This window comes from Stylophora pistillata, chromosome 13 (assembly GCF_964205215.1).
Source record: "Stylophora pistillata chromosome 13, jaStyPist1.2, whole genome shotgun sequence".
NCBI classification, from domain to species: domain Eukaryota; kingdom Metazoa; phylum Cnidaria; class Anthozoa; order Scleractinia; family Pocilloporidae; genus Stylophora; species Stylophora pistillata.
Window position 1 is genome coordinate 12,103,060 of NC_142531.1, and position 18,563 is coordinate 12,121,622.

The 18,563-nt window shown below is 38.8% G+C and overlaps 4 protein-coding genes and 1 pseudogene across 7 annotated transcripts in view; 2 read left to right on the forward strand and 3 right to left on the reverse strand.

The window, feature by feature from the left end:
* LOC148717663 (uncharacterized) overlaps positions 1 to 1,530 on the forward strand; it is a 2,012-nt gene extending 482 nt beyond the window's left edge. The window contains exons 2-3 of one of the 2 annotated variants that reach the window (XM_088742678.1): positions 1 to 59; positions 162 to 1,530. The exon at positions 1 to 59 is cut by the window's left edge and continues 88 nt beyond it. In XM_088742678.1, coding sequence (XP_088598804.1) covers positions 1 to 59; positions 162 to 1,270 — 1,168 coding nt within the window. In that variant the 3' untranslated portion in view covers positions 1,271 to 1,530. The remainder of the gene's footprint in view (positions 60 to 161) is intronic. The other variant, XM_088742679.1, reaches the window with a different exon arrangement.
* Positions 1,531 to 1,581: 51 nt separating this feature from the next.
* LOC148717664 (uncharacterized) lies at positions 1,582 to 3,042 on the reverse strand. The gene has a single exon (XM_088742680.1). The coding sequence runs from the start codon at positions 3,040 to 3,042 to the stop codon at positions 1,867 to 1,869; it is 1,176 nt and encodes a 391-aa protein (XP_088598806.1). The 3' UTR covers positions 1,582 to 1,866.
* A 43-nt stretch (positions 3,043 to 3,085) lies between these two features.
* LOC148717665 (uncharacterized) lies at positions 3,086 to 4,044 on the reverse strand. The gene is made up of 3 exons (XM_088742683.1): positions 3,808 to 4,044; positions 3,365 to 3,573; positions 3,086 to 3,289 (listed from the first exon to the last, which is right to left on the reverse strand). The coding sequence occupies exons 1-3, from the start codon at positions 3,821 to 3,823 to the stop codon at positions 3,086 to 3,088; spliced, it is 429 nt and encodes a 142-aa protein (XP_088598809.1). The 5' UTR covers positions 3,824 to 4,044.
* Positions 4,045 to 6,499: 2,455 nt separating this feature from the next.
* Positions 6,500 to 11,446, reverse strand: LOC111336560 (uncharacterized). 2 transcript variants are annotated; one of them, XM_088742685.1, is made up of 4 exons: positions 9,506 to 11,446; positions 9,126 to 9,182; positions 8,357 to 8,451; positions 6,500 to 7,946 (listed from the first exon to the last, which is right to left on the reverse strand). In XM_088742685.1, exons 1-4 carry the CDS (start codon positions 9,603 to 9,605, stop codon positions 7,851 to 7,853), a joined length of 348 nt encoding a protein of 115 aa, XP_088598811.1. In that variant the 5' UTR covers positions 9,606 to 11,446; the 3' UTR covers positions 6,500 to 7,850. The 2 variants fall into 2 exon arrangements, with proteins under 2 accessions (XP_088598811.1, XP_088598810.1); XM_088742684.1 differs by lacking the exon at positions 6,500 to 7,946 and having other exon boundaries at positions 7,955 to 8,451.
* A 971-nt stretch (positions 11,447 to 12,417) lies between these two features.
* On the forward strand, positions 12,418 to 17,711 carry LOC148717666 (uncharacterized; annotated as a pseudogene). Its single transcript, XR_015994501.1, has 2 exons — positions 12,418 to 15,967; positions 16,739 to 17,711. The product of XR_015994501.1 is annotated as an uncharacterized LOC148717666 (transcript).
* Positions 17,712 to 18,563: the final 852 nt, after the last annotated feature.

The window sequence follows — 18,563 nt, forward strand, 5'->3', positions numbered from 1 at the left end:
CAACACGGCAAAAGCGTGCAAGTTTATGGCTGAGCCAGGCTATCTACACGATATTAAAGGTACATAGATATTCTGTTTTCTTACTATAACCCAAAATATAATATTAAATATATGAACACAATTGTCCAGTAATTTGAAACGATATCTTTTATTGTTTTCAGTTATCTACAATGGAGATACTTCGATTATTGGCTGTAAGTGCTACCGGTCAATGAGAAAAAGTGAGCCACCTCATAAATTGGAAGTAACCATAAAACTTACTGGAGATAATTCTTTGGCTGGGAGATGCTCCTGTGTTGCTGGCATCGGTGGATTTTGCCATCATGTAGTTGGTTTACTTTACTACCTAGCCCTATTAAAGCAGCTTGGACACAAATCAATACCAGATGAACTGACATGTACAATGATGAAGCAAAGATGGAGTGTGCCACGTGGGAAAAAAATAGAACCTACACAGATACAAGATGTGTTGGTCAAGAAACCTCAAATGGGTGCAGTTTATAGTAAGTATATAAAGAGCGCAATCTACTCACCAGCAACTATGTATGGAACATTAACGAAAGAAACTTTCGACGGTCTTGAGCCTCAACCACTATTTGCAAACATTGTACCTAGTGTAAATGAACTCAGCAGTGTATCCTTTGTGCCATGCAAATTTGGTGATGTGCCTAAGGGGTGTGTTTTATCATATCAACAGAAGTTGTCAACAGAGTACATTATAAATGATTTTACTTGCACTGGTTTTCCAGTAATACCACTTGACAGTGCAGAATTAGGATTCCAAAATAATTTCTCAGGATTTCCCCTTAATGCAAAGCAACAAGCTGCAATTCAGTCCTTAGCTGTTACACCTGAAGCTTGTTTGAAAGTACAAGAACAGACAGTGACACAAAGTTCCTGTGGTATATGGCACTTACTACGAAAGAAGCGAATAACAGCGAGTAAGTTTGGCATTGTTGCAAAGAGGGTTGCAAACTTCGACAGTTTAGCTAAGCAACTAAACCCAACAAGATTCATACAAACAGCAGCAATGAAAAGAGGGATTCAGCTCGAGCCACATGCTGCAATGGTTTATGCTAATTCTGCAAAGGGGGGCAGAGTAAATCTGTTTCCTTCAGGACTAATAATACACCCAAAGTGCCCTTGGTTAGGCTGCAGCCCTGACAGAAAAGTGTACGACTTGGATGCAATAAACCATGGACAAAATCCATTTGGATTATTGGAGATTAAAGTAGTCAAAGAGGGTGAAACCACCTTTGATAATGTGTGATATTTAGTTAAAGATCAACTTACAAATCTGTACTCACTTAAGACTACAGATATTTATTTTTATCAAGTCCAGTGCCAACTTGGGCTTACAGGTCTGCAGTGGTGTGATTTCTTTTCCTACATTAGAGATGATTTGTATGTTTGTACAAGGATAGCTTTTGATAAGGAATTCTTTCAGAAAGCAAAGGACAAAGTAGACAGCTTTTTCTTTCAATATTATTTGTAATTGTGGAAGATATAAAAGTTTTGATGAACTTTCAATAGTAATATAGTGATTTTCAAACTCCTGAGCCATTGGTTGAAGAATTTACACCCATTTCATTTGTTTAATATGGTATTCTAATTAATTGAAGTACACACACTAAACTCACAGAACATTAGAAGTAAGCAGTACTTAATTTTACTATTTTAAATAATAGAGAACAAAAACTATTTAGTACTAACTTATGGTCTTGTTGTTTGCAATAACTTTAAACAGAACACAAGACTTCAAAAGAGCCAAAAGACGCAAGTTATGTACATAACAAGTGTTATAGTTTAAATGGATTTCCAAATATCTCTGAGGGTCATTCACATTAATTTCTACATAAGAATTTCTTATCTACCTGGATTTAAAATCAAAGGCCCTTGAAAATTTGCAAGAAGGCAAGCAACAGTATAAATTTGAGTAATTGAGCCTAGTGTTGTTAGTGGCACATCAGAATCCAAAAAATGGTACTCCTTAATTCTTCTGATTGCCCTCTTTACATGAATTCTTAAACTAGCGATTGACTTGGTCTTTAATACATCTGCCTCCGAAAACTGTGTTTGGTCCTCAAGAAAGGGAGGAATATTCAATTCTACATTTTTTGCATTTAACAAAGGTTCAATGTCAAATCCTTTGTCGGCCATGACCGAATCCCCTTCCTCAAGCAGATCTAAAATCCCACTACATCTAGTGATCTCTTTGTCAGAAATGCTACCTGAATACAGTGAGGAAACAAATGAAACAGCACCATGTGGGGTTATTCCAATCAATCCCTTAAGTGTTGTACTGCTCTTATATGAAGAATAGAGCTGAGACTGTAGTAAAAGTGAACTAGGTGTCTGCACAAAAATCTCTGTACAGTCAAGTATAACTCTAGTACTAGGATACAATTCCTTAAAACCATCTGGCATGTGTATATCTACATCCTCTCTAGTTGGCCAAATCATTTGTGTTCCAAGCAAAAAGTATAAATAATTAGACCAGGTGTTTAGCTTTCTAGATACAGTTGATAGGTGAATTTGAAAACGATGAGCTAAATCTTGCTCAAACAACTCAAGTTTTAATCGAACAAGGAACATAAACATTTCAATTAAGAGCATGCTCCTAGCGCCGGGCCTACTCCCTCTTTCACCTGATGCATAGCAATAGGTCATATTTTCTGCCGTTGGTCTAACAAAGTCAAAAAAATTCCTCAAGTGTTCATATGACGGAAAACTAGTGTAAAACCTAATAGAATCTTTGTCAGAAGAAAATCTTTCTAAACCGAATTTGAGTAGAGCAAGCTGTTCTGCAGCTTGCCTTTTCAAGTAAGCTATCTCCTTATCAGCTTGGGCTTTTATTGTCTCAGCTTTGTCTTTCATAACCTGCACCTCTCTAATAGCAGCAGCAGTTTCATTCTGGCTTTCAGCTAATTGCTTTTTTGTTGCTAGCAATTCAGCTTGTAGTGCTTGTATTTCCTCCTTTTGAGTATCCTTAATTGGTGTGTTGTTGATTTCTGACTCTGGCTCTGACCCATCTATCTGCATATCCCTGTATACAAGATAAATGAATTATGTATTCTAAACGACACTAGAAAAACATCTTGTTTGTTAATACACAGGAAACTAACCTATCTCTATGTCGTATAATCTTCCTCCTCACTTTTGGCTCAGACGTCCAATCAAACTTCGAAGGAACAGCTCCCCTCTTAAGCAATCTACGCCCAGCTTTATCCGGTGCAAGGTAATCCTCATCAATAAAATGCCTGGAACATACCCTTGTAGCGGTAGAAATCTAAAAACACAAACCAGTATAAAATTGAATGCCAGTTCTCTAAATTCTTTAATCTGAAACCGACCCTACTCATACCTTGAATTTTGGGCCTTCGTCTCTTCGTATTTTCACAAGCCACTGTTTTCGTATATCCTCTTTGCCTGGTTGACCGGGTATTCGATGAAAAATTAGATCGCTGTCATACCTCGAGTCTCCGTTACAGCGGGGAACACAACAGTGAAAAGTTGTGGACTTTCCACGAACTTTTGTAACAGTAATTTCATTGCCATCATCACCGGTGTTACCTTAGGAGAACATATAAAAGAGACATTACATATGTTGTCGCTTTTAGCGTGGGTGCTTTTGTGGCGCTTGTATAACACAACTTCAAACACAAAAATTTTCCTTGTTTGGACATTTACGGTCTTCATTCCTTTGAAAATCTTTTTTTTTCTGGAATATACTTTTGTTTCTTAGCAGTTTTCGACCAAAATAGTTTAAATAAGTAACGTTCTAGGTGTATTTTTTACTACACATACCTTGCGAAGTCGCCATTTTTATTCGTCGCGACGAGCGTTTGCATCCGCAAACCTTCCTGAAGCGGGCGTTTGAAACAGCAGTCGGTTCTCAATATAATCCAAAACTAGGGTTCAGTACGATACGTGACGATAATGACAAGATTAAAAAAAAACTGAGTCTCTAAACCACTTGAAACTTTTGTTTGAAACCACACGAACTTGACCTCTATAACACTTTTGTTTACTGGAACGCTTGCAGTCCAGCAAGGCGTTGCTATGGGGTTTCCAAGCACGTGACCTCTAGCTGCAAAAGGCCTATTGAGTACGTTAATTCGCTGAGTACAACTGTTTATCAGGTTACTTTGAGGCTGTGCCTATTGTTCTAAAACAAACTCGCTCCACAAGCACCATCATTTGTTTTCCTGGGCTATGCAGCTTCTGATATAGTTTAATTAAAGCATTGGCATTCCTGTATAAATGACATCAGTTGCTCAATAAGGTCTTTTTTCCTGTCTCTCGATTTAAATGGTACTTCAAAAAACGAGATTTCTTTGAGCATCGCTACCTTAAAAAGACTAAGCTTATTCTCCTTTGCGCACTCACACAGATTAAAGGCATCGTAGGACAGAGGGTGCTGCGGCTTTAGTTCATTAAGGATGTGTTCCATCAGCTGTTGTCGTTCAGCTTCCTCTTCCTATAAGGACAGTTCCTTCGGATTTTGCTCGATTTCTGAGGGTGTTCGTTGCCTTTTTCTGTTTGCTGAAAGGCGAGAGAAAAACCCCTACACTTGGCTCTTGGTAAGCCACTCGTCTCGGTCAAACAACCTATTATTCTGCTCGTCTCTTGCCTTTCGCATATCATTTGAAACCTGCAGAGGGTCAGCTTTTAGCCCTGATTGTTCGCCTTGATCAAAATTTGCTGTTAAATAATTCTTAACTTTGCAACTGAATCTAGTGGATCCTGCGCGTGGCTTGGGTAGGGCCCAGCCCATACTGACAGTGTTTACTGGAGGCATTGAGTCACATACAACCTGGTGGGTACTAGTTTCGTACTGTAGTTCGTCAGTGATGCTGACTGATGTCGTAAACCTCTCTGCCCAATCTCTACGGAGTTTATCATATACTGTTTCTGACAGCCTTTCATCCTTCACACAATGGTCCCCTACGTTCAAATGTAAATCGAGCTCTGAAAACGTTTGGAAACTCTTCACGCATCCAGGCTCCGAATATTCAAACATGTCCATCTTTGAATCGTCCAAATCATCGTCTTCATTTTAACCCTCTGCTCCAGGAACTGTGTATTCATATACACCTGCATTGTGAAAAGGGAAGAACTCCTTACTTACAACGAGAGCGGTGTCCCCTTGGTCATTTGAAACTAGCTGGTGGTAAGAAATCTCCTTGCCACGCCCTATTCCGTACGACCTCCACGCACGTATACTTTTTTCCCCAAACTGGATGTTGTGTAGCTTGCTAAAACAATCTATCTTGTTTACTTCTAAGGTTCTCTTAGACTTGTCAACTTCACATACGCACGCAGATGTACCTCTCACTGGTCTCTCAGAGAGCGCCTTTCTCATGTCTCCCACTGTTAGAATGTCGTGTCCTTCGTTGCAGAAACATCGGATGCATGTTTTCATTGGGCACAGGATACGATCACACAATCCTTGCCATACTGTGACTCTGAAAAGTCATACCGTAAGACTTAAATACCTGTTCGCTGACCGATAAAAGAAGCTGTTAGGAAAACGAGCTCTGTTGCGTCTTGCTGGAAAAAAAAAACATCTCTTGCTACTGAAGAGAGGTTAAGGAAATATTATTGGTAAGATCTTCGATGTCCACTTCTCTGTGGTTGATGATAACTGAATTAGTTGGCGATAAGAGTGCAAAACAAACACTGCTGTTTTACTTAATCAGCGCTTGGTGGGAGATGAAAATGGCCATAAACTCAAAAAATACCTTGCCTTAGAAGTGTGGAATAATATGCTCTTCAGTTAAAAGAGACAGCTCTTTGCGTTGAAGAACATCGAAGAAAAAAAATTTTTATGGACACAATTTTAAATAATGCTAATTTGCATAATTTATTAACTATAAACACAGGTCTTTCCTCTTTATAACACCAATTTTTTCAACTTAATGGCGAAAAAGTCGCATGATATGTATTTTTCAATATAAAAATCCGCTCTTCAGTTTTATTTTATGATTTGTAACAAGTTCTCAGATCCCAAATTTACCTGTTAGCCGGATCGCGTTATCTTTGATTTTGATCAAAATGGCGAATATTTGTGAAATTTGCAAAGCTCTGTGCGGCGCGCCATGAAGAGTGCCCAAAAGTTTTATTCCATAATTTACTTATTAGGTATAAGTGCTTATAGGCTGTAATAGATTTGACTCTAGATCAGGTCCCACATAAGAGAAAATAGCTTTCAACCACATGTACCTCACGCATCACAAATTTCAGTGCTCGAGGTAAGTATTTTGAAAAATTTGTAAGTCAGTGAAAAATATAAACAGTGTAATCATTTGACCGTTAACGTAGTGGCAGAGGGTTGATCTTAGACATATAAAATAGAAAGCTTTTTAGAGTTGAAAATACGGCTTCAGCAGCGATCGACTTTTGTAGCTAAATTATGGAGGTCCAGGGGGGGGGGGAAACTGGGTGCCTTTGAGGTCACCTTGAAAAATATCTCGTAAAAATGAAAAAACCGGACTGGTTCAAAATAAACGCAATATTTGTTCATGGGATAGAAGTATCGACTTTCACAGTAAAAATCAGGGAAATCGGTGAAGGTCCGAAATTTGCCTTATCCGTTCTTAGGTGGACAGCCTCTTAAATGTTCAACGTGCATTTGCAGTTCCTCTATAGAAAGCAACGTCTTCTTGGCAATGTCCTCCAACTTGCTTTCGGATACACTTCTCCCTGTCCTCACAGGTTCATAAAGTTGTTCCTTTATTCCAACACTTGGGGGTTTGTACATTAACCCTACGGCACCATGCTTTTTAACAAATTCTTCACGCTGTTGAGGTGACATGTAGTGGCGGGAAGAGAAGGTAGTGGATTCCTGGCATTTCCCACCCCATGGCCGTTTTGGGTCTAGAATAGGTACAGGAATGTATGCTAACACTGGCCCATTTTCATACCATACTGCATCTCTTCTCACAGACTTGTCAGCTCACAAGGGATGGGGACATTCTGGTTTTAAACACAGGATTAACTTAAATATATAATCTCTGAAAGAGCCTTGTTCATGTGATTTTCACAAACACTCCAGACACTCTCGAAGTACTTCAACAAGTCTGGGTTGCTTTGCTTTAGCTGCATTCTTTCTTTTGCATTACTCTTAAGGAAGACCAAAAGGCTCTGCCTTCTCGCAGTAATGGCTTCATTCTGACCTCCTTTGAACAGTTGCAGGGTTGTCCCACAGCATGCTGACCCATTGACCCTGTGAATATAAACATCGGTTGCAATGTCTAGGGTTTCACGTAGTTTCTCACTGTTAAGGCCATTTGAATCATAATTGTTCCCTGACAGAGTTGAAGGAATGTAAAGATTTGCATGTGCCTTTGCTATACAGCCATTCATTAATTCAACTTCCGCTCTGCCTTGAGGCTACCACAGTGCAGATCCTTCGTTTGTCAATGTGTCTCTCTGTCCATAGGAACTGAACTTTTATGTGCGCTGGTCCCTCGTCTCTTGTACTGTCAACACGAACACATTCGATGGATCTATTCCCTTGATGATCAGGCAACTTCCTTTCGAGCATCTCTAGATCAATAAAGTGCTGGGTTGGGTTCTTCTGAAACGTAAAGTTTGTTATTATCTGTCGCATCTTTTTTAAAGCTGAATGACCTCTTTGCCTCTGGATAATAATGTTGTCAATGATACCTTCTGGCCAGATTGCAATCAACTAATACATGTTGGAAAACTTGATATTGTTTATTCTCATCATATATACAAAGAAAACTTTTTGACAGGAATGAAAAGAAAACTTAAGGCTATGTAGAAGACATTGCATGCTCACTTAAGGTTAATTCTTTTTAATCTCAGTTCCAACTTCTACATTTCTACACTTTCAGTAGTTTTCTCATTGCCTTCTTGCAGAGATGGAATATTTTTATTCTTTCTTGTCTTTCGTGTCTTCTTTTTCTTCTTTTCTGGTTCTATGGGCATAGCAAGAAGAAATTGTTGTGGTGATTTATTTGAAGGGTTTTTAGTGCTCTTGGTCATCTGGGAGTGGAATTTCCCATTTTGGAATGCTTTTAGCAAATTAGAAAACTGGAGAAATTCAGTAGCCATGAAACTTAATAAATTGTGTTTGTCCAATCGTACCCTCACTTAAAGTCTTGTTCTCCTCAGTCTTACCTCTGCCCTGTTACCGTGTCAAGAAAAAGACCCTGATTTTTTTAATTTTGCAGTTCATTGGCAAATTTGTACTATGCATATGAATTTACTAACATATGACTTTATAAATGTTAAGGAAGCACATATGAGAACAATAATTGTAGCTGTCAAATTTTGATATCACTGTGGGTGGCTCACCAGCGAAATATGAAGTGTGAAGAACACATACCTCCTTGCAGTCGACATTGACAAATAGGTAGTGGATATCTCTTTGCTCAAGCACATCTTGGAAGCGTCGAAAAAGTTCACTGAATTGACTATCATCTGAAATGAAGAGAATGTAAACATTACTCCTAACAAGTAAATAATTGTCAACTATGATAGCATGGGATTTTATTGTATTCGGGATAAGGATTTGCCATTGAATTGATGCTGTTTAGAAACCATGAAATCGGTATTCTACCTCTTTCCTAGCGTGCCACAATTGAGTTTGTGGTGTTATTTTCTGAGGTTGCAAAGACAGACCTCATTAGGCTTCCATCGTCAGAGTCTGATGTTACATTAAATGCCTCAGAACTCTGTTCTCCACATCTGTTGCCTTGTCATGAGCTTGTGCACTGGACTTGCGCTTAGCACCTAAGATTTCATTTTTCAAATCAGTTCAACGAACTTTCTTGTGAAATGAATGCTTATGAAAAAGCGATTTTTAAGTTCAAACTAGAAATTAGATCTGGTTGAAAACTTTCAACCACATACAAAGCTTAAGAAATCTTAGGGGAAAGTGATGTTTGTTTGAGTGCTATTACAAAGGTACTTCTATATTGCAAGACTAGCGGTATGTACACAGCAATGTAACTTTTTTTACTCATCAATATGGGTGACTTGGTCTAAATCAGTTAAATGGCACTGCCTCTTGAGGCAGTAATTTAAAAATTACAGGAATCAAGTTATATTTGCCCAAAGCAATAATCATTAAACACATTAGGGAAATACAGTACCTTCACTTTTCTGAGGTTTTGTCTTTGTTGGGGCAGTAGTATCTGGGTAGTGTCCAACTATAAGACAGAATTCTGTACTATCATCTTCACATTTCAACGCTATTGTTGTGCATATTGAGAAGTACCAGTTGCGATACTGATCATGAAACATTGCTGATTACTTTTTATTTGAGCTTGCCCATTTTGAATGATGTCCAATTGTTTAAATTGAAAAATTGATGGCAGGTTCTGATCCTGAATTTTATGTTTATTCAGACAGATGCATTTTTGCTAACTGAATGAGTATTAACCAATATTTCAAGCAGTTTTCCCCTACTTTTTTGTACTGGAAAGTGATGAAGAATAGTAGTCAGAGTAATTCAATATGTACAAATCTTTACCTGGCTTTTCTTTGACCGAGATGAAATTTTTTCTTGTGGTCGTGCCGCATTTTTGTAAAATTGACTTTGCAGTGGGTATGCCTTTTAACACCCTCTCCATCTTGCTCCCTCTACTTGTGGACTTGTAAATATGGATGCTTAAAAATTATATTAAAAAGTCAGCTTTAGAGATCATAAAATGTATCCTTGTAAGTAAAACAGCTACTTAATGTGTTTTCTTTATACTTGTGTGCTCAGAAGATATTTCTGGGTGACGTAGCCACGTGTGGGCTAAGTTGTCTTTATTTTCTTTTTGTCTGTCTTGCACATGCCTAGAAAACGGGAACCTAAGCAGTCTATCTTCTCCTTCATTTTATTTCAACTTTGCGTCATGCACGAGAGAATATGTGACCTCTCACGCGAAAATGTTCCTATGCACGGATGCCGTGTGTATGCTGTACACTAGCTGTGTGAATGGATTGGGCATCCGTTTGAACAGCTCGGGTTATACGTGCAAAAAAAATTGCATCCGTTCAAATGGCTCGGGCTATCCGTGCGAAAAAAATTTGCATCTGTTCGAACGGGTTGGACTATCTGTGTGAAAAAATTTGCATTCGTTCGAACAGGTCGGGCTAACCGTGCGAAAAAAAGTTGCTTCTTTTCGAACGGCTTGGGCTATCTGTGGGAAAAAAATTTGCTTCTGTTCGAACAGCTCGGGCTATCCGTGCAAAAAAAATTTGCAATTATTATAACAATTATTCTTGAAACTATGAAGTACAATGCAGATCAAGATTTTTGAATCAATCAGTTGTCCTTTATTAGAAAAGGATTGAGCTGTTCGTTCTTATAAAGCTGCAAAGTCGCTTGTTCCAGAATTAGGGTATTACGATTATGATTATTATCTTCGGTCGTCTGGCTGATCGACCGCAGCGGTTCAAAATTAATTATTAAATTTTTATTCATTTGTACATTCGTTCAACCACATCCATTCAAAAACTTTTATCAGTTCATCCGCTCGACTGCAATTATTTTTTGTCAGCCGAGTATCCGTTTGACTGCACCTGTTCAGAAATTTTTGTCAGGTGTGTCCGTCTCACTTTATCCGTGCAAGAATTTTCTTCATCCGCGTATCCGTTTGACTTCATCCGTGCGAATATTTTTTTCAACCATTTTTCCATTTGACTTCATCAGTCCAAATATTTTCTTCATCCGTGCATCCGTTTGGCTGTTCTGTTTCAAACGGCTTGGCTATCCGTTTCTCATCTGTTTGCTTGTCGTGCGTTCATTCCTAAGGAACGTTTTCGCGTGAGAGGTCACATATTTTCTGTACATAAAGCAAATGAATGAAAGTCATACCTTCTACCTTTGAAGCCACGCAATCCTTGAAAAGTCGTGACAATTGCTTCCCGAGTCTCCTTTTTGGTCATTCCCCTGGTGAAACAGACTTCTTGCACCCTTCCATCACGATTTAGTTATGCCCACGTGGAGTGGACTTAACTTTCTCCTTCAGCCATACCAATTTGCATCTAATTTCTCGTCCTGAAGATAGAGTCACTGCTTGAAGAGGAAGAGCTATCACTGCTAGCCATCTTAATGCTTGTGGAATACACAACATATTATTGATGATAGGGAGCCATTTTTAACTCGTGAAGTGTGCACATGCTCAAGAGCGAGAGTGAGTGCGAGAGCGAGTGTGCACATGCGCAAGAGTTGTAGGTATGATGTGATGAATGGCGCTCGGTTGGTCGATTCCTGTTACCTTTTTCCTTTTTTCTATTTTAGGCTTTTGAATGCATTTGATAGTTTTTGGCGAGTGATAAACAAATGAAATGGCGGCCTTTGTTGCTAAGAATAGTGCTGGGGTGAAAAAGAAGCCAATGATAATCTTGAAAGAGTAAAAGAGTATACGTTTCTCATTTGTGAATGAAAGTGCTACTGAAGTGAATTTCATGAATACCCTTTTTGAAATGAAAAAGGTTTTTCAATCATAGAAGGGTGGTTTTAAAACATAAAAACGTAAAATAACGGTCCAAAAATTTCTCCGATCAGAGCTCAAAGAGTACTTCTTAAGTGTGTCCATTTCGTGTATTCTGAGCCTTCGAAGTTCCCACACTGTAATCCACAGTAAATCTTAAAGTTCTTGGCAACTTTAATTCAGCAAATACATCTTAGCCTGCTACTATATCTTATATAGTTTCCAGTTCTGATGATTCGGACTCCAACTTGAGTTCTAGGAATGTTTCAGAGGCAGGAGAAAGCGAAAACAAGAGAGATTTCGGAGTGGTTGGCGGACTCGTGGAGCCATACCGATTTGAACCTGAGCACCTGAAGGCTATGAAGAACCAGATAAGAAGACGAAGATGGTTTGACTCAGTCAATATTGGAGTCTAGGTCCGAGAATCAAATAACCGTAAATGAATGGCAGGTGAAAACTTAAAGCGAAACTCCGACATTACACCTTCTCTTCGTTTGTTTTCGTCTATTCGAGTGTGTTTGCATAATACTAAGTTGTCTCAGGCTCGCGCTTATCAGTCTTTCCTGATTTTTACATTGTTCTGAATTCAGATGTCGTTGCAACAACTGCTATACAGAACTTCTGTGTAATGGCTTGGAGTTTCGTTGCAGCAAGGAAGTCACGGCAGCCATGGCAAAACTGACCTTTGAAGGCATTGAAGGTAATTGCGTGCTCAACCATCCAGACTTCGCGCTCTGACAAATATCACAGTACTTGAGCAGGTGTGCCCTCTGATGAAGGACACGATTTGCCGGGCTTACAAGTTTCCAACCAGAGGAACTCATCGACCAAATGTGGATGACGCTAACCTACTCGAGTACATAAAAATAGCTTACAAGTTAGTTTGCTGCAGAATGTTTTCTGTGTAATTTGACTAAGACCGACTTCATTCCAACAGCAATAATGGTCCGATATTATTGGCAATATCTAAGCAATAGTTTCAGATGTAAAAGTCTTGTAAGAATTAAAAGAAGAACCTGAAAACAATATTTTGTTGATCACTCTAACATCAATTGTGTCAACTTCACTGAATGTTATTATTTTGTTTTTGATGGTTTTGGTGGAGGGGGGGAGGAGATGACACTGGTTTGTTAAAAATACAACTCCAAGTGCTATAACTCATAAAAACTGTAAACTTTTCTTCTTTCGTAGGAGCTGTCGCGCCACTGCATACCGCTTTCTTGTGCAATGGATATTTGGGCCCCTTGGTTGGAACAAGGGATCTGGTATTGCTTTTCTTGTACGATGCCTCAGTTTTCTGACAGCTTCTTTGATGATCTCTCACCTTCGGCGGCATGCGATTCAAGCTCCACTGGCGAGGTTTTTGAGATTGCGGAGGAACATTCAGGAGACTCTATTGTCTGGTTTTTTAGGAACGTCAATGGTTACTACAAATCCAATCTGAAAATAGGTCATTTGAACATCAACTCTTTACAAAATAAGCTTGACGAGGTCAAGAATATTCTTAACAAGTGCCTATTTGACATTTTCTTTATTTCGGAGACAAAGCTCGATGGTACAACCTCAGATAGTTTTCTCCAACAACCGGGATATCGCACTATTTGACGTGATCGCAAGAAAGGAGCTGGTGGCTTGATAGCTTTTGTACGGGAAGATATTCCTGTCTGTCGACGACGTAATCTGGAGCCCGAATCAGTCGAATCATTATGTCTTGATGTCATGGATTCTAAAAAGGCTCGCTTTATAGTGTGTGCGTGCTACAGATCACCTAAATTCTGTAAAATTACTGATTTCTTGTCGTCGCTTACATCAGCTATTGAACTTATGTATACAAGCCGTCAGGAAATATGATTGATTGGTGATTTTAATATTGACTTGCTCGTTGGGGAGCACGGTGTTGATGCTGAGGATAACTCACTCATGGACCTTTGTGATAGGTTCTGTTTGCAAAACCAAATTAGTGAACCGACAAGGGTGACTGAAAAAACAAAGTCTTTACTCGATGTCATTCTCGCTAGCCATCCGGAACGATATGCAAGTTGTGGTAATTTGCATATGGGTCTCAGTGATCACGATCTTATTTATGCAGTGCGAAAGAATAAATTACCAAGGGCAAAGGCACGTGAAATTGAATACAGAAGTATGCGACAATTTGATTTAGAAAAATTTTTAAATGACCTAAAAACTGTTCCCTGGAGTTCTGCTTACATTTATGACGACGTTGATGATCTATAGCACCGTTGGGCTCAATTGTACACTGAAGTGTTGGACAAACACGCACCAATAAAGAAAAAACGGGTCAGAGGTAATCAGTTGCCATGGATAACTCCATTAATTCAACGCGAAATCTCTCGTCGTAATCGACTGTTTAAGAAACATGCAAAGAGCCCAACAACAACCTCTTGGGAGGAATTCAAGAAACAGAGAAACAAGGTCACATCCCTGAAACGAAAAGGGTTGAAGGCGTTCTGCATGGAGGCATTGTCAAACACTAAACATCATGGTGAGTTTTGGAATAAGTTGAGACCTTTGTTGCCAAGCAAAGAAAAGAAGCAATCAAAGATAATTCTGATTGAGAATGAGCGTGTAATTACCGATTCATTAATGGTGGCTGAAATGTTCAACAACTACTTTTGCGAGGTGTCCAGGAGTGATGGTGACAGTAAGGAAATGGTTGAGTTTGTTGATCATCCTAGTGTTAAAGTCATTGCTGAGAAAACTTGTGATGTTTTTGACCTCGTCCCAGTTGATGTTGGCTACATAAGGAAAATTTTGGATACTCTTGACCCTCGCAAGGCTGTTAAGATATCTCAGAGGCTACTTCGTTTCTCCTCACCTGTTATTGCCGAGCCGGTTACCCATTTAATCACTTATTTTATTACCAATTGTCAATGGCCAATAGTTTGGAAAAGCAGTGACGTTGTTCCTGTTTTCAAGAAGGAAAGTATGACGGATAAGACCTGCTATCGTCCAGTTTCTGTTCTGACTTCCTTATCGAAATTATATGAGAAGGTATTGTTCGATCAAATGTATGAAGCCTTTCATTGGCGACTCTCACCGAACCTGTCCGGCTTTCTCAAGGGTCACTCGTGTTGCATGGCCTTATTGAAATTGACCGAAGATTGGAGAGCCTGTCTTGACAGAAGAGAAGCTGTTGCAGCGGTGGCTATCGACCTAAGTAAAGCTTTTGACTCTGTTTGTCACCCGCTTCTCCTAGCTAAATTAAAGGCATATGGTTTTACGCATGATGCGCTGGAAACTATGACCGCTTACCTTACTGGACGGAGACAGAGTCAAACTTGATGGTGTATATTCTTCGTGGAGAACCTTTAAAACTGGTGTACCACAGGGTTCCCTGTTGGGTCCACTCTTATTTAATTTGTATGTTAATGATCTTAATTATTTTATTACTAATACGTCCTTGAGGCTATACGCTGACGACACTACTCATTACGCCTCTGATGTCTCACCAACAGTATTGCAGTATTTAATTAACTCTGATCTGAGCGTTCTATCGAGATGGTTCTCAATGAATTTTTTACAGATTAATGCCACCAAAACGCAAGCTATCGCTATTGGCCCGTCTTCATACCAGTATGATTTCCATCTTAATGATTCTAATGTCCATACAAAGGACACACTCAAAATCCTTGGGGTGGTCCTAGATAGCAAATTAACATTTAAAGCGCACATAAAGCAACAGCTGAATAAGGGATGCGCAAAGGCTTCGGCTTTGTGGAGAATACGTAAGTTTATTTCAAAGGACGTGTTAGTTCGATTATATAAGGCCTATGTTCTCCCTCATCTTGAGTACTGCAGTCCCCTTTTACTGGGAGTAGGTAACACGGAGACTACTAAAATAGAGACAACTAATTACCTTATATTAAGAACTATATTAGGCTTCTTGAAGTCTGTGTCATACGACTTCCTCCTCACGTTGGCCGACATTAGGTCTTTGGAGAATCGTAGGCAATTCCAATCGTTAGTTATGTTATATAAGTGCTTGTATGATAATGGGGCTCCTGATATAAGTGATTTTTTTCATTTTAGAAATGTACCGTATAGTTTACGCGGGCTCAGTACAAGGCTAGATTTACCTCCTTTTAATCGTGAGTTTTTACATCGGTCTTTTTCATTTTTAGCTAGTAAACTTTGGAATGCGCTACCCCCTAGACTCAGAGAATCTCAAGATATAGTTTCATTCAAGCGTTCTCTTAAAGCCCACATGGCTTAGTGGTAGTGATTGTAAATATCGTTATTGTTAATATTGTTAATATTGCAACTTTTTATTGATAGCTCTTGTCCATGATCTTCGATCCTGTTTTTAGTTATTTAATAGATCTACTTATTGTTTGTATTCTTACAGAAATTATGTTTTATTTCTAATTGTACAAACACGTACACGTTTTAACGAGAACTTCTGTACTCCTAGGTGTCACGTGTTTAAATAAAGGATTGATTGATTGGATCCTAATTCACAGTGGACCTATCATGTACTGAGACATATAGTAAGTTATGTTCATAGCTAGAATATTTACATAATCTCTAGTAATTGATGAAGAAAAAATTATTTTTTGACATAAAATAATGTATTTACCATATTACTTTGTAGTGTATTCCGTCCACCTCGATACCATTTCGTTGAAGGTCATTAACTTCTGCAAACACAGGCCCAAGACAAGTTTTTACTTCTAAATAATCCTCCTTTACTGTAGAGATATAAATTTACAATGTTTAATATTCACCGTCTCTTAAAAGCTGGCATTCTTTATAAAACTGCTGGATTTTAAAATATTAACATTATACAGAGCGATAGGGTACTGGTGGTCACAGTCATGTTCTTGTTCATCGAGAATATTGAACACAGCCATGACAGTGCCAATTTTATTGCTGGTGCATCTTCCATCAGCAGCAAAGCGCAGGCGGAGTTTGTTGCCATTAGCTTGTACAGTGTTGTTTATACTTTGGATGGACAGCAGCTGACTCCAAATTGCCTTTATATCGCGTCTTACTCCATCTCCTTTTTTAGCCTGTGGTAAATAAGAATGAAGTATTAACTTTTTCTTCAGAAAATCCATAGAGGTCTATTCAATTTGATGATTTTTTCTTTGTAATTGAATTTTTGTGATTTCTACACTGGTCAGATTTTATTCACTATAGTCTCGCTTGGCTTTGGTAGTTAGGTACGTGTAGTTAAAATAAATTAATTTGTTTTGACAGACCTCTGAAATTGAATGCAAGGCAATGATCCCATTTTGCCTGCTTCTCTCCTGTTTCAGAACACAGATTGGCGGAAGGATATTTCTTTCCTTGTCTGGTAAAACCATCCTCAACTCATGGTATGCCTCGTCTGAAATCAAGCCTTCATCTTTCGCAACAAGTACATGCTGCGTCGTCCGACAAGTAGAGTTTTCTTTCTCATCATCAGGATCGTGTCCAAGGGGAATGACAACTTCGCGTCCTTCTATAGTGAACTTAATAAGTGATCATAGCATGGTGTATGTATATAGAAAACTTGCCCTGAATGGGATGTCTAACGGACATAATTCTATTACATACAGAAATTTCCGAAATTTCGATCGCCAAAAGTTTCGTTATGATATTCTATCTCAATGTTGGGATAATGTATACGAGTCTTCCAACCCAAACGTGATGTGGCAGCAATGGAAATGTACATTTCTGGCTATCGCTGACAAACATGCCCCACTGAAAACGATGCGCGTTCGTTCACAGAGTTCTCCGTGGATTACCTCTGAATTGAAGGACCTTATGCATAATAGAGACATATTAAAAATCAAAGCTGGCAAGACAAATGATCCTAACGATTGGGCATTATTTAAGAAACAAAGAAATATAGTCAATAAGCAAATACGCTCAGATAAGCAAGCTTATTACCAAAATAGTTTTAATAAGCAAACCAGCGACTCCCGAAAGACCTGGCAGACTATAAACGAGCTAACTTCTCGAAAATCTGGGAAAACGCCAGTGGCTTCACTAAAAGTGAACGGATTAAGAATAACTAATCCATTGGAGCTATCAAACGAATTCAATAACCACTTTGCTAATATTGGTCCAAAACTTGCCAGTGAGATAAATTGTGATAGTGGTAGCTATCAAAGATATCTTACCGCAACAGATAAATGGTTTAAGCTCCAACCCACCAATCCAACTAAAGTATTTTCACTTTTAAATAAACTAGACAAGTCAAAGGCAACAGGCCTTGACAAAATATCTGCTAGGCTTATCAGGGAATGTGCTGATCTCATTTGTGTGCCGATATGTGATATTTTCAATCAATCTATTAGCCAAGGGACGTTCCGAGACGACTGGAAATATGCAAGGATTACCCCTCTTTATAAACAAGGTGACCGCGGTGATGCTAACAATTACCACCCAATATCGGTGATTCCAATAATGGCGAAGGTGTTTGAAAGGATAGTTTTTGAACAGTTATATGCCTATTTGGAAGAGAACGATATTTTATGTCAAAACCAATCAGGGTTTCGTGCTAATCATTCAACTGTAACAGCTTTGTTGGAAGCGACAGATTCTTGGGCATATAATATTGATAACGAGAAAATCAATGGAGTCATTTTTCTAGATTTGAATAAAGCTTTTGACACTGTTGATCATCAGATCCTTCTATCGAAACTAAACCATTATGGTATACATGGAAAATCTTTCAGATGGTTTCAGTCATATTTGGAAAACCGAACACAAAAATGCTCTGTCAACAGGTCGCTATCCAGTAGCTACTCGTTGACTTGCGGCGTCCCTCAAGGGACCATTCTCGGTCCATTATTGTTCTTATATATTAAAGATCTTCCAAATTGCTTATCAAATTGTAAACCGAGAATGTATGCCGATGACACGCACCTCACATATGCGGGAAGCAATCTTGAGAAAGTTCAGTTTTGTCTAAATGAAGACCTAGAAAACGTCTTCAACTGGCTACAAGCGAACAAACTCACGTTGAACATGACTAAAACCGAATTCATGCTAATAGGGTCGAGGCAGAGACTGAATACTCTCACAGCTTCACCAACAATTAGAATGAATAATACTCAAGTGAGCCAGGTTTCAGCTACAAAATCGCTTGGTGTA